This window comes from Meriones unguiculatus, chromosome 12 (genome assembly GCF_030254825.1).
Source record: "Meriones unguiculatus strain TT.TT164.6M chromosome 12, Bangor_MerUng_6.1, whole genome shotgun sequence".
NCBI classification, from domain to species: Eukaryota; Metazoa; Chordata; class Mammalia; order Rodentia; family Muridae; genus Meriones; species Meriones unguiculatus.
The window spans coordinates 52,584,672-52,610,867 of NC_083360.1; the positions used below are offsets into that span (position 1 = coordinate 52,584,672).

The following is a 26,196-nucleotide window of genomic DNA, read 5'->3' on the forward strand; positions in this document are numbered from 1 at the left end:
GATCCCAGGCAGTCATCCAATGACTTCACTACACTGTGCTTAATATTTTCTGAAAACACAAGGTTCGCCTTTCCTAGATACTATATTCTGTTTTGTAACACAGTGTTTGTTCCTATCTGTGTCCAAATTCTGGTGGATACCATGGGGTGAATATTAACTAAATCAGTGGCTTGTTAGGAGATTAAAGATGTAGTCTGTTAAAGCAGGTCATGCCACACACTAAGTATTTCATTAACTACATGAGATTTTCTATTGTTATGTTTTTACCTTCATTCCCAAAGGTAACTATTCTGAATGCTGAGCTTGGTTTGGAATCATCCTTTTGAGTGGTGTCCCTTTTCAGACTTAACCAACATTTAAAAGGTAGCAAAATGCCTTAGATTGGAGCTGTAGGAATTGAAATTAAGGCTTTTGTGGGTTTTTTCATGGAAAAAATTACTAACATAAGCCATTTATTTCTTTGCATTCTTTTTTTTTTGTATCACAGATGTATTATTGTATTATCAGAGCTATATTGCCACTGATTTAGAACATTAAAGTAAATACATTTCCAGCAACTAGTTGTTGCTGAAAGAGTTGAACCCTTTTCCTGTTACTCTGCATCCCTCATAAGTACCAGTTCTAGGAGGTTAATACTATTCTGAGCAACTTCTTTGAATCTAAAATAACCTATGACACTGAAACAATAATTTATGTTAATTTTATTCATAATTTTAGTAATAATGAGATATCAGTTGTGCTTTGCTATTTCTAAGATGTTTCATAATTTCAAACCACAGGGATTTAAGGTCTACAAATAATTGCTTACTATATTTTCTTCACTAATTGCTATCCCACTGTATCATAGGGTTTAACAAATATGTAAATGAGCCTTAAAATAACCTGTTGGGTATAGATCTGGAAATTATAACTGTTACTCATTTACCAAGGAAACTCAGCTTCACAGAGATTTCATGACTTGTTGAAGGCCTCTCAGCTGGTAAGTAGAAGAATCAAGATCTTAATGCAGTGATTTGTTTTGTTTTTGTTTGTTTGGTTGTTTGGTTGGTTTGGTTTGGTTTGTTTGGTTGGTTGCTTGTTTGATGCCTTGTTTGGAGTGACAAAGTGATATGGAATTTTAAAGAAGTAGTCTAGTTCGCATTCATATAAATCGAGTTCTTTGAGGTATAAGGAAGTAAAACCTATCCAATGAGAAAAAAACAAGTTCTACAGTCAATCTGTGTTTAATAGGAGTTCCTGCTTACTTTATGTGCATGCATGTGACAGCCTTCAAACAAGGCCCATGGCATCATAAGAAAATGCCTTTCTGTTAGATTATGCTGTAGTTGTTTTTTTCTTTTGTTTTGAGACAGGATCTCATTGTATAGCCCAGGACAACATTGAATTTATGATTCATATGTTTCAGCCTTTTGAGTCTTAAGATTACAGGCATTTGCCACTATACTTGAGTATAGTTTTCATTTACTGAACATCTAATTGTTGTTTGTCTTTGAATTTAATATTATAATTATTTACTTTTTTGTATATAATGAACTCTATACTACAGCTATGTAGTTTCTATGTTTCACCATGTAGCCCAGGCTGGGCTAGAACTTGCAATCCTCCTTCCTGAGCATCTGCCTCTTAACCACTGGGATTACAGGTGTGGCCACCATGCCTAAGGTCTTTAAAATTCACATAAAGTAAGGAATATTTTACCAAATACACTAGGTAATAGAAATTCAGAAAAACGAAATAATGTTTTCCTTCTCTCAAAATTATTACCAAAGCAATCCAACTGGAATGTTGTTGCCATGTTAGAATGGGCTAGAAAAGAGAGCTAATTCATTGGCAGCAATTCTAAGACAAGATGCCATATCTATGGCCACTGCTCTGATGTCTCCACACAGATGTCCACTGACTAGCTGTTTCCCACCCTTGGACTTCTGAAAGAGATCCTATTTGGCACTCTGGTGTAAGGACAACAGAATGAGGCCTTTCATTTACAAGTTCCCTGCCTTCTATATTGAAACACATAGTCATTCCATACATGAAGAAATGGCATTTTACTACCACACAGATGAACTTTTGTCCTACTTAAATTTGTCTTTTAAGATACCCAGAATTGGTGATGTGGGTAGTGGAAGCAAAGCAGGCCACTGTGCCTTATGGTATGGGTGACAGGCACCACTATGATGAACAAATATGTTATAGAAAGATGGGAAAGATAGAAAAACAGAGTGGAACATTCACTGTGGAGAGAGGCTGAACTGGAGACTGAGGACCAAGGTGATGTGAATGGCCTGCATTGCCAACTGAGGATGTGCTGATGTCTGAGTCCATGCTGCCACCAAAACTCTGAGGTCTATGTTGATGTATGTAGCTTGTTACCACTGAAGGCCATGTTATGCTGTCACCAGGGGCCATACTGATCACAGTGGTCTGTGCATCCACCTGAAGCCATGGTGATGTCCAGATCCATGCTGAAACTGAGGGTAATGTCTGGGTCTGAAATCCTCTGGCAGCCTGGAGTCATGTTCATGGTCTGTATTGTTGCCAGAAACCATGTGGAAGCCAATGATCCATGCTCCCACTGACTGTAAAGATCGAGAAAGCAACTTTTGCAAGTGATAATTGCAGGCATATAGTTGAGAAAAATGGACATGTAAGACTTCTCTCAGAACCTCTTCCTCAACTCTACTCCCCAACCCCCCAAAAGTAGCAGCCTAAACAGGAAGCCATTGAAGAGAACTCTTAGAAAGTGTGATAAGGGATGCAGAAGTTAGCTCTTGATGGTTTCTAGCAGGACTGCAGAAGAGGAAAGACAAAGTTCTATTTAAAAGGCAGGCCACTGATAGTTTGACTATGCTCTAGGAAGTGTATTGATAACACAAACTGGACTTGCTTCCCCTCTCTTTTTATTAATTTAATTTTTTTGGGGGGAGTGAGTTCACAAGGTTGGGAGAGCAGACATGAAATGACTGGGAAATGAGAGTAATCAGGGTGCATAATGTAAAATTCCCAAAGAATCAATAAAAATATGTTGAAAAATACCCCAAATTATGCCAAGTACCCTGCCGTACTCAAAGGAGTGATCTTTTCAGGTTAGGAATCTGCACACATATAGAGACACTTGTCTTACCAAACAGGTAGATGTGGAGAAAGGGCCTAGTCCATTCACATTTTAAGGCCTTTGACTTGAAGTCCCCACATGAAATCAAATATGGTGGCACTTTGGATCAGTGTAAACATTCTTTGGAATGAGTTCTACATTTTCTTTCCCCATCTGTTGTGAAGCAGTCATAACTGAAACACATTAAAAATTACTTTCTGCTTTAGTCTTATTGAAACTATATCAAGCAGTTAATATTATAACACAGTCCATGGGAAATCCCTATAATATAGTTGCTTAAAGATTTTTAACACAATATTTTACTTATATTTATATTACTTTGGAACAATATATAATCAAAATCTTTAGGGTCCTCTGTTCCCATTTCCCTGATCTGCTTTTACAGTAATTCTTATCCATACTTCAGTGGCATTTACATAGGCTAGTCATTACCTTGTTTGCAGTACTTATTTTTTCTCAGGGGTTTTGAATAATCTTAAGGAGATATTGCTGAAGGCAACGTACTGGTCACTGTGGGCATTCACTAAAAATAGTCTAAATTGGGTTGCTGAAAGATTCATTTAACACCTTAGGGATAAAACATGACCTATAAATAAAAATTTTAAAATTGGAGATATCAACAAGTCAGATTCTTTGCTTTAAAGAAAAAAGACATCTGAGCATGTTATGCAAAAACAAAGTCTTTTTGATTCTTCATGAAGAATTCTTGACCCACATAATTTCATAGTTTTTTTTTAAAGTTTATCTCACATATGGTAAGATGTAGCTGCCTATTCTAGTATCAATTGCAGATAGCTTGTAATCCATAATAAAGGATGATATTTTGTTATGTTCATTTAGTTGATCAAGTTCTTTAAACTCAGGATTTTAAAATATTTTGAACATTGAATTCAGCTATCTTAAAGCAGAATTTGTCATCACAGTAAGCAGGTTTAGAAAAGAATTGAAAAAGTATGAAGAAATTTATTTTGACAGTTTATCTTTGGCTTCTTGGAAAGAAGTAAAGCCTCATGACCAACACAAGCAACTGGGACATGGCTTCAGAAAGGCTTTCCTTACAAACCCCTGGATTTTTTTAGTGAACTCAATACAAGGACTGGCTTCTTATTCATAGCTTCTTCAGCTCTTACTAATATATTTTGATTAAAATGCCATCCTGTTAAGCACAAAATGTCTTCCTCTTTTAAATAATTATTCTTTTAGTTTTTGAAATTATAACATAATTGCATCATATTTCTCTTGCCTTTCATTCTACCAAGCCTTCCTATGTAGCTCCCCTTTCAATTTATGGCCTCTTTTTAATTAGCTATTGTTTATCTATCCATCTATCCATCCATCCAACCATCCATCATCTATCTATTTGTTTATCTATCTATCTATCTCTACCATCTATCTATCTATCTATCTATCTATCTATCTATCTATCATCTATATGTTTATCTTTTATCATCTATAATTTATCTACCTATGATCTATGTATCTATTTATGTATCTATCATCTATCATCATTACCTATGTATATATCTATATATCTATTATCTATCTATATCATTCCGTCTATCTATATTTAACTATCACTAAGTTTATAAATGGTACCTGTATGTATATGTTTCCAGAGAGGACCATTCGTTGTTGAATAAAATTGGCGTGCTCTTCCCCTGGAGAAGTCTAATTCTGTTCTCAGCATTCCTTAGTTTCCTGCAGTGTTTTTTTTTTTTTTGTTTGTTTGTTTTTTGTTTTTTTGTTTTGTTTTGTTTTGTGTGTGTATGTGTAGGCTTTAGGTCTCTGGACTTTCATTTATGTTGGAATGCCAATTGGTGATATCTTTGTTCAGGTCATGTTTAGGCAATCATGTTAGTGAGTCTTAATAGGTGGGGTTTCTGATATATCAAAGAGGAGAATCTCACAACAAACTCCCTGTTCTTTTGACTCTTTCTGTCACCTCTTCCATGGTGATCCCTGAGCCTTGTGTGCAAGGGATGTATTGTAGTTGTATCTGTTGGGACTGGGCTCCATAACGCTGAATTTAGATTAGTTGTAGTAATTTTATGATATGATCTCTTTCTGTTGCAAACAAGTTTTCATGATGAGAAGTGAGAACTACACTTATGTGGGCATAAAGAAAATACTTAAAATGTGGTTATAAGTTATGGTAATTTAGTAGTATAGTGGCAGTTGTAGATTCTCCTCAAAGAGCCATGACTTGACTATCCCCGGGTAGTTAGCAGGTTTCCAGTACCAGGCATAGTTTCTCTTCTGTAGAGGGGATCCTAAGTCCAATTAGAGAGGTGTTGGCTACTTCCCAGGTTTGCATGGCACTACAGCTCCCTGAGAGTTAATGTGCCATGGGGCTCTTTGCTGTGAAGTAGGATAGGACCAATGGTAGGCTCTTTTCTGTGAATGATTTTTTGAACCATGAAAGCTAGTCTTCAGGGAGGAGGCATTCTATTCCACTTTACTTAAGTGTCTTCTAGGCCTTGTACCAGAAGTATATGGTGTTTTCAGCAGTAGGGACTTAAGTTTCAATTCTGGGGAAAAACCAAGGGCAATGGCAGTACCCTGTATTTTTATTTGTTTGTTTGTTTTTGTTTTGTTTTGTTTTTGAGTTTTTGTTTGTTTTTTTGTTTTGTTTTGGTAGTTTCTTGGACAACCCTGACCCACAATCAAATGAGGGCTTCTGATATCTGGTGCTGGAATGTTTGGTCTATGGTTCTTGGGGGATGCATTGACAACTGAGATGGGAAAACTTCATTCAAACTATATATGTGTATTTATGAGCTGACTTATGTGTATTATATGTATAGATAGTAAATAATACAGCTTATTATGGATTTTCAAACATTCTTCCTTACTGGGTTTTTTTTTTTTTGTTTTTGTTTTTGTTTTTTTACTCTTATCTATTCATGTATTTATTTGTCTCCCTTTCCAACCATTTTTTTCCATTTCCCCCATCAGACTCTTTTTTATTGCTTTTCTGTCTTTTCTCCTAGCAATGGTCCAGTTTTCACTTACCTGGTTTCTGTAGTTACTCCAGAATAGGTATTCACATGTGAAGATTTATAGCTTTAAACCTCAGATTAAAAAAAAAAAAAAAGAAACATTATTTTTGGGTTCAGGTTTTATCATTCAATATATCATTCCATTATTTCCTTATTTCAGTGGGACTGCTTCAAGTTTTCCTCCACTTAAATTGATGTTGACTATTGGTTTTGCATATATTGCTTTTATTATGTTAAGGTATGTTACCTCTATTCCTTTCTCAAGGACTTTTCTCCGGAAAATGAGCCCACTGGCAGAGTTGAACAGTTTCTGAGTGTGGAGTGAGGATTGAAAGAAAATTTAAAACAATAACAACAACAACAACAAACACTACACACAAGATCAGTTCCAGAGGGTTGCCAGTAGAAACTATAGCACCTGGTTTATTCCACAATTCCTTTTTATAGACAGAGCAAAGCAGCTGGATACAATGAAGGGTTTCATCTGGAAGTCAAATTTGTTTACCTCTACCACCTGTCTGTGTGATCCTCACACAAACAAAAGGAAGTAAACTTGGCAAAATATCCTGCCTATCCCTGTCTCAAACAAAAGGGAAGTAACTTGGCAAAACATACTGCCTATCCCTGTCTCCAGGTGAAGGCCAGGGTGAAAACATGTTTTTGCTGAGAAGCCAATTACAAAGCAGCCTGAAAGCAGCTCTCCACAGGTCTCCCTTTTTTATATTTTCTAAATTCACCATAGTTTAAGAGCTATAGAGCAGAAGCTTGTGCCTGTCTTAGGTTGTCTCTCTTTAAAGATATATTATTACCCATCATTGCTACATGAATTCCATCATTCCTATCCTAGCTTAGGTTGAATATTCCTCAGAGAGATCTTCCCGTCTTTGAATACCAAACTCCACTAGGGTAGATGCTAGAGTTTAATTTTATGCACATCAGCTTTAACAGTCTAAAAGGCCTTGATGATTTTAATAAGCCAAGTCCTATAACACTCCACAAAAGTGACTTACAAGATGACACCTTATCAAAATACCAAGCCTGAGACACATTCACAGGACTCATAATAAAGGAAGGCTGTCAAATAACCAGAACCTGTTGTCAGTTTGAAAGCTTAGAAATATAGTTTGTTAGTTTATATTGATGGAAAGAAACATTAAAGTTTAAATCTTGTATTAAAAGTTAACATTTCCAAACAACAAAGCATAAGGAGAATTTACACAGGCATTTACAGGGCCTCCCAAGAGTTTCTGTGGCAAGCTTCCAAATATAGGTCTGCTGGAAACCAGAATCAGACCAAAGTTCCATAGTCAGTCCTTTTTCATTCTTCCCGGTTTTGTTGAGGATTGTCCTGATTACCAGACCAATCAATTCCAGTCACATTGTCTTTAAGAGGTTTCTTTGCACAACATTTTTCTCCTGGGAGCGAAAAGAAACAGAGGTGATTCAGGAGTATAAGCCCAATACAGCTCTCCTTTCAACATCAGGACAGAATTCATTATTGTCAGCAGCAGGAGCATCCTCCTTCCGGAAAACATCTCTTGCAAATCGCAACAACCTTTCAGGTTCCTTCAGTGTCCTGCAGAAAAACACAAACATGCCCTCTTCCCACAGGGTCAGGGCCCTGCCATATTCCAGTAATCAGATCTTTTCATTTCACTTGGAGATAATTATCTTTAATATTAGGGTGCCACAATCCAACAGCGGCAGAATAGCCTTGTACATCTGCATTTAAAAATTTTAAAATAAAGAGAGCATGATTAAGATAATTGTCTGTGCTGTTTGGGGGTATAACTCCCCATTTTTTATTTTTTGCAGATTTTAAACATACTCAATGACCAATAATCTATTACCAAGATGTATTGAACGTAGTAAACTTATACATTTAAGCAAACAGACAAATCACCTTGCTCTTTGTTGAATCCAATTTTTATGACCACAGAGGCTTTGTAGCAGAATTAACCGTTTGCTTTATTACCAGAAAAACTGAGAAGCTGCCTTTTTTTTCTAGTTCAAGTGATTTTAGCTATTGCTTGACACTGCTCAGCAAATTCTAACTTTCATAACAAATGATCTTCTCCTGTCAGTTGCTAATTGCTTCCAGTGCCCTGGGCAGAGGGCTTTTGTAGTCAAGGACTCTAACAGAGCTTGAGTAAAAGGTGCTGTAGTACCATATTGAATGCATGCAATTTTCAATTCTTTTAATTGTTTAAAAGGTATAGGGACATGGACTCTCACTATATTACTCATCATGTTGCTCTATAATTGGAAAGCCATAAAACTCAGTTATATCTCCTCCTTTCTGCCAAGCTTATAAAGAAGCTTGTAAAGGGGATACAGTTGCTTGCATAGTGGATAAAGGGAAAGGCCTCCTTGTCTTTTGAGTGAGAGCAACTGTAGCCATCCCAGGAGGTGGGCCAAGCCTGCAATCAATGAGGGAGTTGGAGTGGGGTATTGGCCCTCATTTTCCCTAGTAGTTAATTCTCCAATGTTTCTATTTCCTCCAAGCCCCATTCCAACTTTTTATTTCTTTTTGCCAAGGCTCAAGTTTTTTTAACATTCATAGCCTAAGTCGGAGGGTATCTCTCAGAATAATGATAATAATCTCTCAGAATAGGTGCTTCTTCCTCCAACTCTGCAACCTCATCAGGATCTTTGACGTCATCCTCAAAGACTTCTCCTAACAAGAAATTATTATCATTAGGAGGGACATATAACTTCAGGAGGAGTCAATAGTTCAATCTCATTTTGTCCTGAAACTTCCCAACTTTCTTTCCTCTTTCTAACTCTGAAAGTTTCACTTTCTCAGTCCCATGCCACATATGCAGACTATTTATAATTAAATTCCATACAAAAAAAAAAAAAAAAACAGTAGGCTACTGTCTTCTCCCATTTTTTTTACTCTCGAATTTTATTCACCACACCCTTTTATCTTTATGATGTGAGCTCACCAACACTGTGGTGTCCTTCACTGCTTCACCATATATCTCAGGTCCATGTTTGGGCCCCAGACTGCCAGAGCCCACTGTCAGAGTCGAAGAGTTCCTGCGTTGAGAGTGAGGACTGAAAGAAAAATTAAAAAATAACACACTACACACAAGATCAGTTGGAGAGTGCTGCTAGTAGAAACTCTAGTGCCTGGTTTATTCCACAATTCCTTTTTATAGTCAGAGCAAAGCACCTGGATACAATGAAGGGATTCATCTAGTGTTAGGCCTGGCAGGAGCCTGATAGGCTCAGCAGGAGCCTAATTACCAGAGAAGGAACTGGAGGAAACTCTTGGAGACCATGTAGATGCAAATGCAAGAGGTTTATTCAGGCCATCATGCAAAGAGGCTACTCTGCAAGTCAGCAAGAAGCAGCCGGAGACAAAAGCCTTGGGTTTTTAAAGGAAAAAACTAGGGGAAGCTCAGAGGTTGCAGTCTTGGCTGCACAGGATTGGATGAGGGGCTATAGGGTAGTTGGATTTTGAAATAATTGGCTGATTTTAGACACTCAGGTCTGGTCACTCCTCCCTTGAACATCTGGGGAATATCTAATCTTTAAGTCACATTTGGAATTTTCTGGTACATATGGATGTGGCCACAATTGAAGGTGTGCAGGTGATTAGCTCATCCTATATATTTTCTGAGGAGTGGGGCTGCAGGCTTTTGGTCAAAGGTCAGGGGCTATTCAGGTTAAAAGGGCCATCTGGGCTGATTGCTAGGCAATGTTATCTCTCAAGCACAGGTCTGCTCATTTTTCTTTACTGAGTTGGGGTCTTTGCTTGCTCACTTCCTTATCTCTGCCCCTGCAGATGGCCAGGGTCAGGGGCAGTAACATTCCTTTGTTCTCCGGAAACGTACTAAGAGGCTTTAATTGACACAGACCTAAAACTCAAAAATATAGGTTTCACAACAGTTAAATGAAATATAAGTTACAGGGTTAGTCTGATTCTTTTACTAGAAGTCAAACTTGTTGACCTCTACCACCTGTCTGTGTGATCCTCACACATACAAAAGGAAGTGAACTTGGCAAAACATCCTGCTTATTCCTGTCTACAGGTGAGGGCCAGGGTGAAAACATGTTTGCTGAGAGCTCAATAACAAAGCAGCCAGCCAAACAAGCAGCTCTCCACAGGAAAACATGTTGGATTTGGATTCTCTCAAATGTTTTTTTTTTTTTTTTTTTTTTTTTTTGCATCTCTTCAAGTGTATTTATATAGTTTATTGATGGGTTAATGGTAACCCATTCCTGGATTTCAGGAATAAAGGCAATTTGGTCATGATAAATAATCTTTTTGATTCTTGCCTCTGTTTGGATTGTAAATAATTCATGAATAATTTATATTCATCGGTGATACTGATCTATAGTGTTATATTTGCTGTATCTTTATCTGGTTTTTGTATTAGAGTGATACTGGCTTCACAGAAGACTTTTGGAAATGTTTCTTCTCTTTTTTTCCTTTCTCTCTTTCTTCTTTCTTTGTATCTCTTTCTCTTTTTCTCTTTCTTTCTGTCTTTCTTTCTCTCTCCCTCTCCCTTCCTTTCTTCCTTCCTTCCTTCCCCCGCCCCCCATCAGATTGACTGTAGATTTTCTTTGAAAGTCTGGTAGAATTACTCTGTAAATTCTTCCCTCTGGCCCTAAGGCATTTATTTATTTACTTATTTATTGATTGATTTGCTAGAAAGATTTTTAAATATTACTTTAATATCCTCTTTGGTTATAAGTCTGTTTAGGTTATGTCTTTCTTGGTTTAATTATGGTAAGTAATTTGGATGAATTTAAAAGTTTATTCCTTTTTCATTGTTTTCCAGCTTAATAGAGTGCAATTTTATAAGGTATTACATTACGGTATTCTGAGTTTCTTTTTTGTCTGGTGTATTGTTTCCCTGTTCAGTTCTGATTCTGTTCATTTGGGTTTCCTCTTACAGTTACTTCATTCAAGGGCCTGTACATATTAAAGAAACAGATCTTAGGTTCATTGATTCTTTGCTTTCCTTTTTCTTATTTCATTAGCTTCTATTCAATTTTTATTATTTAAGAAGTCAGTGTGTTTCAGATTTCTTGTTTTCATTTTCCCATTTTTTTCACTAATTAATTTATTCACTTTATGTTCCAATCACAGCCTCCTCCCTCCTTTCCCCCATCACCTCTCCCCTTCTCCTCAGAGACACAAAGGCCCCCATTATGGGTCCCAACCCACACTGTCATATCAAATTGCAGCAGTATTAGGCACATTCTTTTCCACTGAGGCCACACAAGGTAGCCCAACTAGGGGGAAGGGATCCAAAAGCAAGCAACAGAGTTAGAGACAGCCCCTGCTTCAGTTGTTAGGTGACCCTTATCTGTGCAGCAGGCCTGGGTACACTGGTTGGTGGTTCAGTCTCTGTGAGCCTCCATTGGCCCAGATTAGTTGATTATGTAGATCTTCTTGTGGTGTCCTTTACTGTTCCAGCTCTCTCAATCCTTCCCCCACTCATTCACAAGAGTCCTCAAGCTCCATATAATATTTGACTGTGGGTGTCTGTATTTGTTTTCAGCTGCTGGGTGAAGTCTCTCAGAGTACAGTTATGCTAGGCTCCTGTCTGCAAGCATTGCAGAGTATCATTTATAGTGTTAGGGGTTGGTTTTTCCCCCGGGGGATGGAGCTGAAAGTGCACCAGTCATTGGTTAGCCATTCCTTCAGTCTCTTGCCCTATCTTCACACCTGCAAATCTTACAGGCAAAACAAATACTGCATCAAAGGTTTTGTGGGTGGTCTGCTGTTTCTATCCTTCTGTTCTTGCAAGTCCTGCTTTGAATTACGCTACTAAATTACATATTTGTACTCTTTCTGTTTTTTTTTTTTTTAATGTAAGCACTTAGGAATGCAAACATCCTGCTTAGGACTGCTTTTAACATGTTCCAGGGGATTTTTATTGTGTTACATTTTCATTGTCATTTAGTTCCAGTAACACTTTTATTTCTTTTTTGATGTTTTCTTTGAGCCATTCATTTTTCAGCCAGAGTTATTCAATCTCATGAAGCTATGTATTTACAATAGATTTGCTTGCTGCCAATTTTAAGTTTTATTGTATACAGTCAGATAGAATACAGAGTTATTGCAATCTTTTTATTTTTAAAGATCTATTTCTTGCCTCAGTGTGTAGTCTATTTTAGAGAAGCTTCCATGAATTTGGGAGGAAGGTTCTATAGCTTTTTGTTAAGCCCATTTGTTGTAAAATGTCATTTATTCTGATGTTTCTCAGTTATCTGATGTTTCTCTGACTTATCTATTGGAGAAAGTTAGGCATTAAAATCACCTACTACTTACTTATTGATGACGTCAATCTGTGTCTTTAAATTTAGCACTTTTATGAAATTTCGTTCACCAAAGTTTGGTGAATATATGTTTAGGATAGTAATGTTATCTTCATTAACTATTTCCTTGCTTAGAATAACATAGTTTTCTCTATCTATTCTGATTAGATTGAAGGCTATTTTGTCAAATATTAGGATAGTAATTCCTGCATGCTTTCTGGTACCATTTAATAGAGTACTTTTGTCCATCCTGTATATCTAATATTGGTCTTATTTTTAAAGCTAAGATGTTGTTTCTTGTAGACAGTAGAGTAAATTTGTTTCCTGATCCATTTAACTACCTTGTCACTAAAGAATTGAGGGAATTGATATTTAATGTTGTTGTTGAAATATGTGTGCTAATTTTCGTTATTATGTTGCTTGTATTCTCAGTTGTACTTTTTCTTTTAGTAATTATAGCTTTGGGTTTCTTTATTCCACTTCTTGGCAATACTTATCCCTCTCTTCAAGATAAAATACTGCTTTCTTCATTTTCTCTAGTTGTTTTGGTTAGATATACATTCTTTTAAGGTAGTTTTATTATGAATTTTTTTTTCTCTTCTTCAACTGTGAGAAATGGTTTTGCTAGTTAGTCTAAGTTGGCAACCATGGTTTTTTAGAACTCAGAATAAGGTGCTCAAAGCCCATATGGTTTCATGGTTTTCACTGAGAAATCACCTGTTATTCTGAGGGGTTTTTCACTGCTTGTTATTTGTATTGTTTCTCTTGGAGCTTTCAATATACTTTCTTTTTGTATACTTATTCTTTTAACTATGATATACCATGGGCTTTTTCATATCTGGTCTTGCCCATTTGGTATTCTGTTTCTGTCTTGTATCTGTATGAATATGTATATCCTTAGTTTGAGGAAATTTTCTTCTATGATTTTATGGAAGATTTGGTCTCACTCATTGACTTGGGATTCTTGTCTCTCATCTATATCTATAATTTACAAGTTTGGTCTTTTCATGCTGTTCTGCTTTTCTTGTTTATCTTTTTCATGATATTTTCTATATTCTTTACTTATTTAGTCTACATCTACTTTATCTTTGAGTCTGGATATTCTATATTCTGTTTGATTCATTCTGCTTATAAGGTTTTCTTTTGAATTGTTCAATGAGGTTATTGAGGGTTTTCCATTTCATCTTGAATTCTTTTCTATATTTCTTTTCTGTTTCTTTTAATTTTAATTTTTTATATTAATTACAGTTTATTCACTTTGTATCTCAGCTGTAGCCCCCTCCCTCATTCCCTCCTAATCCCACCCTCATCTCCTCCCATGCCCCCCATCAAAGTCCACTGATAGGGGAGGTCCTCCTCCCCTTCCATATGACCCTAGCCTATCAGGTTTCATCAGGACTGGCTGCATTGTTCTCTTCTGTGGCCTGGCAAGGCTGCTCCCCTGTCAGGGGGAGGTGATCAAAGAGCCAGCCACTGAGTTTCTATGTCTTTATTAAATTCCATTTTCAAATCCTGGATTGTGTTTGTCATTTTTATCCCCCTTACATTTTCCTGCATCTGAAACAGGTATCCTTTTAAAGTTTCTTAAATTTCATTCAGCTATTTCTTTGTTTCTTCTTTAAATTCTTTGAAATCTTTAATTGTTCTCTCAAGTTCTATGTCCTGTGATTCTATAGGAATGGTGGTCTTTTATTTGTTTGTTTGTTTTTATGGGTTTTTTTTTACTTTTTGTGTGGGGGTGAGGATAGTACTCCTATGATCATTCATGCCATTTGTGATTTTCCAATGGTATCTTTGCATGTGAATATATATATATACATATATATATGCACATACACACACACATATATAATTTTTTTTCATGTCTGGCATGAAGAAAGCAGGTTGAGGCAGATGTGCAGATTTGGTTAGGTCTAAAGGTTGCATATACCTTGCCTGAAATAAAATGAGGTGTTCATAAATAACTGGGCTAATATGCAGAATGTGCATCGCAGTATAAGCCTGCAATGCAAGGATAGACGTGATGGTTGGGTGAGGGTGTATGGTGGGGAGGAACACAATGACTCACCTGGCTAGACCTTAGAGCAGCATCTGCCTGTATGGCAAGATAAATGTGCTGTAGAAGGAATCTCTTGGTCAGGAACAGCCTACTGTTTGCTTATAGGCTAGTCAAGGCTGTCCTTATTAGTCTGGGATACCAAATATATGGCCTGGGTTTTCTGGGGAGGGAGCTTTTGAGTGTGTTTGGAAGTGGGGATCACCAACTAAATCCTGGAGAAGGGTGTGCAGAATGTGGTTGGGTGCAGAGGTTAGAAATGGTATGGGATGGCCCTGTGTATCAGAGCAGGCATAGTATGAGGATAGGTCCTGGCCAAAGCCTAGAATTTGATTGTTGCACAGGCAGGAATGATATAGAAACTGGGCTGGCTCTGGGGATATGAAATAGGTGAGTTGTTTGGAAGAGAGGAATAGAAGGATTTCTCCAGCTAGACTCTGGAGAATGACGTGAAGAATCTGCATCATTCCCCCCTTTTGACATGCCAATATGTTAGCCTCGCTGTCCTTGAACTTGATATGTAAACAAGGTTGGCCTTGAACTAACAGGGACCATTTTGCTTCAGACTATGGATTGCTGTGATTAAAACCATGTGTGGAGGCTTGTGTGAGATGAAACCCACAGAACAATAAATTTTAATATTTGGTCCTCAGTTGGTGGAACTATTTGGGGAAGAATTAGGAGGTATTCCTGGTTGGAGATGACACTGAGTGTGAGCTTTTGAGCTTTCAAAAGTCTATGCCATGCCAAGTCCTTCTCTTCCCCCTCTCTCTTGGAACAATGACTCATTTGTCTCTCAAATTTCAAATTTTCTATTTATAGTCACAGTGTACCCGCTAAAGCATTCCATAGATCTGTCAGCAACTAAAACGCAAGTTTTATTTGTATTTTTTAGGTATGATGTATGTTCTATATGTCTGTGTCCCATATGTATCCCTACTGCCAAAGAAGAGCAGAGGACAATGCATTGCCATTAACTGAAGTTCCAGACAGTAGTGAGCCACTGTATAGGTGCTGCGAGTCAACTCTGGGTCCTTTGCAAGGGCAGCAATCTTTATCACTGAGCCATCTCTCCAGTTCTTTGTCAGACATATTGATTGACACTTACATTCTCTCTTGATTTACCATATTCTAAAACCAAAGACATGGAATTTCAAAACATTGTTAGTGGGAGCAAGAATATTCCAGTGCCTTTCACTGCACATCCTTGCATTCAAACCATGACTCTCAAATTCTCTCAGTGGTCTCACATATTCCAGAAAGACAGTAATGTTGGGCAGAAAGCCACATTCTACATTCAGATACTAGGATTGAGATCCTACCTTGACCTTAGTTATAAATATCATGAAATTAAATGGCCTCTAATAGAATGAAACAGAATATACAAGAGCACATTGTACCAATGCAGGATATTGCTGTATATTCTATCAATTCCTCCTTTGGGTGGTGTTCTTATTTAAGTGTGTAGGGGAGTAGGGGATGGCTGTGCTCTCACATGCACATACGCGCTTGCGCTTGCACACACACAGACACACACACACACGCACTCATACACACACAGTGCACAAACATGCATTTGTGTTGGCTTACTCTGGTGGTTTGAATGTCAAATATTCCCTGTAGGCTAATGTGTTTGAACATCTGCTTTCTAGATGATGATGCTCTGTGGAGAGATTGTGAAACCTTTAGGATTTGGGGCTTCACTGAAAGAAGTGGGTTTCTGTGGTTGGAATTTGAGGTTACAGGCTTGGTTTGTTTTTGTTTTCTGGGGGGTAGTTTAGGTTTTGTTTGTTTGTTTGTTTTTGTTTTTTTGTTTTTCCTAACTACATTTTATTTTACCCTTCTCTTTCATCCTCTGCTCACAGGTGTACAAGCAGCCTGTACATGGATTCCCATTGTCATGCCTTCATTTCCACCCAACTTGAATAAAATAAGCCTTTCCTATTTTAAGTTGCTTCTTGTAACTTCACTGGTCACAACAATCTGAACATTACTAATCTCACTTTGTAAAATGTGTTGCTTGCTGAGGTTGTAATTAAAAATATTGGAAACCTTGTGCCAGTGTCTGAAGTGATTAAATCTAATGTTCTAAACACAGACCCAGCTGGGTAAGTAAGTCCACTGGGAATGAAATGTGAATGTACATGTGAGCTCTGGCTGTAACTTAAATATTCTTCCTTTGCAGAGGGAGACCAAAGGGCAGTTTCTTATTGAGCACATCTGCAACTACTACAGCTTGCTGGAGAAGGACTACTTTGGAATTCGCTATGTGGACTCAGAGAAGCAAAGGGTAAAAGCCAGTCTTGATTTCCAACCTATGGGGTTAAGAATGCCAGTCAGTGTTGGATCCTTTCCAGAACCCTTATGGTAGCTTTATTCTCATGGATTATTGGCATGAGAAATTAAACAGCTGGTGGGTGTGTGATTGGAAGACTGTATGACTGGAAGGAATAGAAAAACAAAAAGGCCTTTCATAATCCTGCTCACATAAAGAAAAGTAGTAATGCTACCATACTCTATAAATTTAGCATCCTCAGAGTGATGGCATATAATCCAATTATAAAGAAACACTATCACCTCTGAAAGAACCTACTGGCAGAGGTGGGGGATGGACTCGGTAGGGTAGGCTTTCCTTATGGAGTGATGAAAATGTTTGGAGTCTGACACAGGTGATGCTAATTCATCACAGTCAATGACAATGAAATGTACATTTAAAATTTCACATTATTTGGAAAAGAGTTTTGGGTAAAATAATGAATCTCTATGTTCAAGCAGGCAAGAGAAGCTTGAACATTTCCCATCAGCAACACATGGCTTTAAGGTCACTGGAAACCACAAATGCTTCTCTTCACACACAGTGGCATTGCACAAACAGATTTGACTGCCAAGAACTGAGAACATAGAGATGACAAATAGGAGCCGAAGACATTGAAATAGTGCATGGATTGAGTGAGTAAGTGTGTGTGTGTGTGTGTGTGTGTGTGTGTGTGTGTGTGTGTAAAAATAATCAAAGAATAAGATTCCGTCAACTTAAAAGGGTTTATTAGGCCAGGAAATATGGGAAGGGCTAGAGGAACTTAATGGAAGATGGGAAGTTATATTTTTTCTTTATTTTATTAATTACAGTTTATTCATTTTATATCCCACCTATAGCCCCCTCTCCCCTCCTGTCCCAATCCCACCATTCCTCTCTCTTCTCCTATGCACCTCCTCCAGTCCAATGATAGGGGAGGTCTTCTTCTCCTTCCATCTGACCATAGTCTATCAGGTCTCGTCAGGACTGGCATCTTTGTCTTTCTTTGTAGACTAGCAAGGCTGAGGGGGAAGTAATCTTTTAATTAAAAAAAAAAAAAACAGGAATAATCTACTTTTTTCCAATAAATGGGTATCAAAAATAATCCCAAATTTCAGATAGAAGGATGAAAAGAATATATCAAAAAAGTGGAACTGAAGGGGGGAAAGTAGCTTGCTGTTCCAGTACCTGAAAAAAAAATATCAAATTATAGTTAGTCAGAAGAGACAAAGATCTTTTGGTGACTTCATATGGATGAAGAGACCAATTTGCTTTACAGATTGCAGTTCTAAATAGATATCCTAGACACAGTTCTCAGAACAGAGTCAAGAAAACTTTGTGCAGGAGGGAGTTGTAGTCCATGAATGAAGAATGGGATGGGTGAAAAAAAATCAACATAGAATATAGCCTGGGCTAGAACCAGGGAGACAAAGCAAGAGATCTACCAAGGAGATGGAAACAACATTCAGTCAATAATTTTGATTTTTTTTGTAACTCCCTCCACCCTGCTTTCCTTTCTCCCACATTACAGCTATTCCTTATCTGCCAGTGTTTTTATTTTCTTATGTCTCCACTCAGCTCTTCTCGCCCACTAGTTCTTTCTTATTTATTTAGTAAAGCGTATCAATGTAACAGGCTAACACCATACCCTATTATTCACACCTGTTAAGGTTTTGTACACAATCTTCTTTTGGCTCTTTTCTTTTTTTTAATTTTGTTTTTTTCTTTTCATAAGCATTCCTATTACTGTCACATATTCTGAGCCCAAGGGTGACCTTATTACAATATCTGAGTATATTTATTCATTCACTCTTTTTATTCTTCTATTAACTAAACTTCTAAATTTCCCCCCATTTTTCTTTATTCTCACTTTTCTATATTGTTCTCCTCTTTCTCCCATCTAACAAAAAGTACTAATCATTAGTCTTATTGATACCACTCACTCTGCTTCTCTTCAATTTTCTAGTCATATAAGTAATAACTAAAATGTTAACATAGGCAATATTACCAGGGTTCCTTTATATCTTAAATCAAGTAGGACTTTACAAGTATATGATTTATAGCCACCTGCTACTATGAAAGGGTTAACTACTGGTTAGAAATCGCAGAAAATAGTATTCAATCCACATGGGACAGACTGGGGTTAGAGCCTTTTGCCTGGAAAAACAAGACAGACCTATAAAAATATCACTACAACCATACTGTTTTTCTAAATATTCATTAGCTTCTATGACCTTGGAAAGCTGCATCAGTTACAATAGATTCTTATTTCAATTTCAGCCAGGTTCACACATTTACCTTAGGCTGGCCTCAAATTCTTCTACATCCTTTGGCTTGCACTTTATCGGCTCTAAAATTAGAGGCACGTGGCTCTGTGGCACCATACCTGCATAGTTTTTATTTGTTTTGATGTTTGCATTTCTGTGGGTCAGACTAAGAGCCTTTTACACACTAGGCAAGCATTCATACACTGAGTTACAACCCAACCTTTTAAAACTGCCTAGCTAGTGGACTAAGAAAGATGTGTTTTAAAAACCCTGCCTCTTTTGGTTAGTAAGCTGTTAGACCCACCAGGTTATTTCGCTTTTGTGCTCTGTCCCAATGGAAACAATAAATAGAATAATTTCCTTTATGACATATAAGTGCGTGGCACACAGCATATGTTGATCATGTGTTATATGTTGTCCTCTCTGTTAATCAATGCTATTGCTTTTACAATTAACTATGCTTTGGCTAGGTCCATGTGAGTATATAGAGGCATGTTTGGTGCCTGCAGGACATTCAAATGTTTTTAAGTTCTTTTAAAGAATGCTACTATTAACAGTCTTTTATGGCTTATTTATTCATAAAAAGCTAACCATTTAAGAAAGCCAGATAAACTAGAGAAGTGAAGTGTAACTACCCCTATTGTATAGTTAGTGGGTTATCTGTACCTCTTCTCAGCTTCAGTGTTGATAAATCATGGTGGAATATTAATCCACCATGTTAATTTCACCATGTTTCTGAGGTAATGTGGGTAAGTTCCTTTTAGATTACATTTTTTAAATAAGTTACTAATTTCATAACTTTAATTTCTATAATCATGGTTTCATATGTAAAGTGTACTAGACCTTCCTTCTTTGTGCCCCACCTTCTCCAGATCTAGGCAAGGAAGGCTGATACTATGCATTGGAACTAATATATACCCCAGCTACCACCCCAACCAAAGAAGAAGTGGGCCACATCTAGATTGTAGGTGAATGGTTTATATTCTGGGGTACTTGGTACTGGCACCTCCCCCTAATGTAAGTAAACACAGACATGAGCTTTTTATGTAGGAAGCCATATAGTGAGTCTACTGCTGTCTTATTAATAATGGGAAAAGATCTTATCTATAGCAGAACAATTTGTGATTTCTATAAGCACCTTCAGGAGGACAGAGAATGGAATAAACTATTGGGATGGTGGCAGGAAGCCAGATGGTATTATGTCCCACCACCTGCTCCTACTAGTGAAAGGCCATTTCCTGCTGCTCTCCTCGGGGTAATTGCTTCTCAGATGCTCCTCACTGAGAACAGGAAATTAAACAAAGATTTAGGACAGCTCTAAACAGAACATGATTTACTGCAAGCAGAAGTCCCTGCTTATGTTTGGCCTGCTATATAAATTTTCTTTTGTTTTTAAAGGTCAGTAAGGGTTAAATATTATAGTTTTAGAAGCTGGAAATATCAGTCAGTGGTTTGAAGTGCTTGCTTCTTTCACCTTAATTTGATTTTCATCACCCACATTAGACAACTCATACCTGCTGTAACTCCAGCTTGAGAGCATCCTATGCTCTTTTATTGCCTTTTCAGATACCCGCAGTCACATAGACATTCATACAGAGACATAAGGACTTAAGCATAATTTAAAAATAAAAAGAAGTATTTTAAAAATTACAAGTTTTTGTGTGCCTTGAAGGATATGTACAGATGAATTGTTTGCCTAAGGTCACTGGAACCACATAGCCTTGCCATCAGCTCTTTAAAACTGGATGTGTTATTATGAGGTCCAGGTGTGGCTCGAGGAATTAACGTTGCCACATTTTGGGAAGTTATCAGAATACTTCAGCAGACAGCAGAACTTGGAGTTTAACCATAGTTAAACTTGCACAATGGCAGCCTGTCTCCATCTGAAACCCTCCTGAGAGGGAGAGGAAGAACTGGAAGTTATTCAACACTCTCTGATGCCATTAATTTAACAGGAGAGGGGACAAATACACAGAGTAGTTGTTCTCTCGAAACAGAATACAATTATAGGAGTAAGAGATGTAGTGGGCAAATGCAATTTTAACATAACTGCATTCAGGAAAAACAAAATATCCAAAAGAGGGCATTTTTTTCTCACTTGGTTGGAGAAGAATCTGAAGAGAAATCAATTACAGTTTATAAGCTATCATTGAATAGAAAAAGAAACATGTGGGTATACAGCAGCCACAATCACTAGCCTTGAAAGTTTTGAAATAGCTTTCAAGTCATATTTTAAGTCAAGCTGAGAAGTAAACATTGCTATGATGCATAGCTTAAAGAAATACAAATAGTATAATCAAGCAGTGGCCATATAAAGGGGGCTTTTGTTTCTTCTGAACTTAAACCAGCAGATCGTTTTCAAATTTGAGTTGTAATTGTGTTACATGAATGAATCATGGCAAGCTGTGTTAGTTACCTTGCTGCGTAACCAGATCCCTATAATTTATTGTCTCAGAACATCCAGTATTATTCTTATAGATGATATAAGTTTAGGGTGTGAGTGGAGCTAAATTTGAGCAGGTGTTCAGGAGGTGACTAGTGTGGTCTGGAAAATCTAAGAATGTTTTTTTTTTTTTCCTCACACCTTTGTCTTTGCACATTTTGATGCCTTGGTGGAAGGAAGGGGAAAAGTTGTAGGGGAACCTTTTCTCCCTGAACGTAGTTTCGGGACATCTGAAGTCATGACATGGCTGGCTAGGGCTCCCTGTGTAAGTATACCTGATCACCAGATGAGCTGTGTGGAAAGTGAGCAGCAGCTGAGTAAATATGTTAAGTTTGGAAGACCTGTTAGCATAGTTAAAGCAGTGAGACACTGTAAATGTTTGAAAATTTGAGTCAGAAGCTAAATAAGGAGTTTAGGCCTCAGACAGAATTGCTTGGAACCAATAAAATGTTTTATTTCTTCAAACCCTGAGATTGATTGTAGAGCTAAGGAAGAGACTATAGATGAAGGAGAATTAGAAAGCTAAGGTACACTAATATTTTAAAATATGGTCTGAAAAATGAAACAGGAAGACCCAAATAGAGCAGACACACACACACACACACACACACACACACACACACACACATACACACACACACACACACACACACCTGAGGAAAACAAGGCTAGTTATAAACTCAGCACAGAGAAGACTTAACAGTTTCAAGAGCTAAGAAATTTACTATGTAATACAAGAAAGACTAAATGAGATCCCGTCCATGCTATTTGCCTCTTGTATAGTGTTGAGCAGATTCCTTAGCATTCTATCACTCAGTTTCATCATGTTTAGAACAAACAGTATCTATGTTTATAAATAATTCATGTATATTATCCATCTTATGTCACATTTTAAAGAGTTTAAGTAGGCCCATAGTGATATCTAGTCTTAAAACATTTCAGTAATAATGTTATTGAATGTATATGGCATGACATCTAATGTTATACATTGATAAATCATAAACTTGAATGAATTCCACAAGTTTTTTTATTTTTTAATTTTAATTTATCTTTATTTATGTGTATGCTTGTGTTCCTGTATGTACATATATGTAGCACTTATTTATCTGGTGCCCAGTGAAACCCAAAGGTTTCAGATTCTCTAGAACTGGAATTTTAAGAGATTGTGAAGCACCATGTGGGTGCTGGGAACCAAACCTGGGTCTACTGTTGGAGCAGCAAGTGCTTGTAACCACTAAATTATCTCTTCAGTCCTCATAATTTCCATTTAGAATGCTTGTTTTAACCTAATATAGTTTTCAATAATCATAGATAATTGTTTTTATAAGTTGTTGTATTCATATTACAACTAATGTTTTAGTGTTCACTAAGGAGTTATTGACTATATAATAGGAGCTGGCATGAAAGTATGTTTTCACAATTTCAATTTTATTGCAATACAAATATGACTACTTATTGATATGTTATCAATATTTTGGCTGATTTCATGCATGAAAAATAGAGCTAGTAGTGTAACAGGGGCCTTATTGGACACAAAGCCTAAAATTATACCCACTCCCTCTCACTTTCTTAGGTGCACTACAAGAATATAAGGATGTATGGAGAATTATAAGCATTGTAGGGAGTCCCAGAAAGATGAAATATGGAGTTGATGAATTTTAAATGGAACTTTGTAACACCCACCTCCTTCATTTCATTCAACATTTCTTCCTTTAACTGCCACTCCTTTTTAAGCTACCCAAGACTCTATGGCTACAAAAGCAAAAACCACTGTACCAAAGCAGTTAAGTTTTTCTTCTGTGGAGGACTTTCAAACAAACAAACAATAATTTGTTCTTGTGTCATATGCTGTACAGAAATGACTGTAATACATTTTACTGGTAGGCAAATGACAGGAAGCTTCTATTACTTACCAGCCAGAACTATGTTAAGGGCATATTCACTCAGATATCATTTTTTTTCTTTCCAGCAGAAACCAAAAGGCCCATAAATGGTGTAATTGACCTGTATAACACCAGAACTTTGATGCTTTGGGCTTTGCCCTGGTGAATATGAGAATCATAACATTTTTCAGGGCCATGCAGGAAACTGTTTAGTCATATGGATCTCATTACTATTAAGGATAAATGTTTCTGCTTCAAAACATGCATCCATTTTTTAAAGATTTATGAAACGTTGAACATATTTCTCTGGGTTATACATTTTTATACTTTAGGTTATTCAGATGTTTGAGAACAATAAAAAAGAGGAGTGTAACTTATTCTGTAATCATGAGCTAAATCCATGTCAACAGAAACCAAAGATTTGAAGTGTTATAATATTTACTTTAGGAGCCTTTTTTCAAAAACTGGTCTTGGAAATTACCAAATTAAAAAATCAGATTGCTCATAAATTAGTTGCCCATTCATATACCATCTTCCCACCCATTAGTCCAGATTAGAATGTAAAATAAGTGGAGAAGAAATTATCTTCATGTATGCAATTTGTGTACAAAGTTATAAAGAAACAAATATAAGAAAGACTTGGTGCTGTACTTACCCTTCAGGTTCACAGAGTGTGGACTGAAGAAGCAAAAAGAATCTACACTCAATCTCTTACCTCTGATCCTGCATCCCTTCCTATTACCATAGCAAATGAGAAAAATATAGTGTAGAAGTTTGGGGATTCTATCTTCATTTCTTTTATTCAGCTTCCTTCTATTCTTCCTCTTTTTTCTTTAAGCTGCTCTCAATCCAAATGTCCTAAGAAAGCGCTTATGTATTTGTCAGGTTAGATTTTGTTGATCTTAAAAGCTCTTTAATACTGGGACCTCTCACATGGGGCCTTTTGTGTGTGGACTTAAAGAAAGAAAGCAAAGCATTTATCATTATATGATAATGTTGGGTAAAGTCATTTTCTTTTATCTCACAGGGGAGCTGAGGAATTAAAGGTCATGCAAAGATATTTATGCTCCTGCCTCAGTCAATCACTACTTAATAAAACACCCTGGCATTTGGAAGGTAGGGTGAATTATGGAGGCTACCCTACAGTAGATTCCAACAACTTAAGGAACAGTATGCCTAAGAAGAGTAAGACTATTGTCTCAGATTTCTTTTACTGTGATGAACACTATTAAAAGCTGCTTGGTGTGGAGTTAATTTTAACTGATACTTGTAAACTCAAGTTCACTGAAAGTTACCACTGTGCCAGACATTCAGGGCAGGAACTCAAGGCAGTAACCTGTAGCCAAGAACTGATGGAGAAGCCATGGAGGAGCCCTGCTAACTAGATTGCTGTCTAGGCTTATGTTCAGCTATCTGGCTTATATCTTCCAGGGCCACTTGCCCAAAATTGGCAATGTCTGTGATGTCTGGGCCCTCTTACATCAATCATTAATGAAGAATCTCCATATAGATTTGCCTACAGGGCAGTCTGATGGGAGCATTTTATCCCTTAAGGTTTCTCTTCCCAGGTAACTCTATCTAATGTCAATGTTTACAAACAAAACAAACAAGCAAACAAACCAATAAGGACAATTGCTTAGTCCTGATCTCATTTGCTGCTGATGCACTCCTGGTACTTTCAAGTAACGTTAATCAGCACATCCTCTGTTTTCACTTGTTCCCTCAGTTCATTTTGTAGAACAAGTTTCCATACATTTGGGGACTTTCATTCTGCAAACAAACTGAAGAAATTAAATATTTAGCAATAGTAAACCAGCCATGAATTCACATATTCAGTTGGCAGACTTTTCTTTCTGCCTTCTTTAAGGGATACCTGTTTTTAGTTATCATTTTTAAAGAATTAATTATTTTTAAAAACTAAAGTGTCATAAATTCCATGTAGCAAATGAACTTAAACAAAATCAGAAAAAACATCTAAGCTTGTACCTAATTTCCAAGCTCATCACATCTAGACCTCTACTAAAAATAGAAAATGCTGACTTGATTCACTGTTGACATTATTGGCCAGCTTTTAGCTGTAATGGAAAGAACAAGCAAAAGAAGGAAACAAAAGAAGAGAGTGGAGAGGAAAATGGCTGAAAGTTGCCTGGCAAATGCATAAATAATGCCCTTATGTAGAGTAGAATGAAAGGTGAGACAGGAAGGGGGAAAAAATCAATAAAACTCCAGTTCACTGAAAGTTACCACTGTGCCAGCCAAGGAGAAAGACTATAACCATCAGTCCTACACTGAGCCTTACATCTTTCTATTAGAGGAAAATTCCTATGCAGAGTAAAAATTACATGAAATTCATTTTCATCCTCTAAGTAGAGGTTTCTGTTTTTAAAAATGTATTTCTAATTATTCATGGAATGTGCCAATATATAAAAATATTAAAGTTAAAATATCTCCAATAAAACGCTACACAAAAGGCTGAAGTTATAAATTGTTTAACACAGTTTTGAAAATAAACAGCACATAATGTTATAATATATTTGAAAAATAAATATAGGCTTCTAAGCCTGGTATTTAAAGTGTAGAAGCTACACAGTAAATTGATAACAGTGAGAGAATACATAGTATATTATAACATTATGAACTGTTTATTTTCAAAACAAATCATGTTAAATATATGATAGATTATTCAAATTCTTCCAAATTTTTATCAATATATGGTTCTCTTAGCCATTATCTCATTGTTGCCTCTAGGCTGAAGAACATTTCCCTATAAGTAAAAGTCAAATCTAAACAATATAATAGCCATTTATGTATGAATGATATAGTTGAAACTTGCAATATTTTTCACATAAGTTTTAAGAAAAATA

The 26,196-nt window shown here is 36.8% G+C and overlaps 1 protein-coding gene across 4 annotated transcripts in view; it reads left to right on the forward strand.

The window, feature by feature from the left end:
* The window catches only part of Frmd3 (FERM domain containing 3), a 178,977-nt gene that overhangs the window by 42,143 nt on the left and 110,638 nt on the right, over window positions 1-26,196 (forward strand). For all 4 annotated transcript variants that reach the window (XM_060365719.1, XM_060365722.1, XM_060365721.1 and 1 more), the window contains exon 2: window positions 16,632-16,736. In XM_060365719.1, coding sequence (XP_060221702.1) covers window positions 16,632-16,736 — 105 coding nt within the window. The remainder of the gene's footprint in view (window positions 1-16,631; window positions 16,737-26,196) is intronic.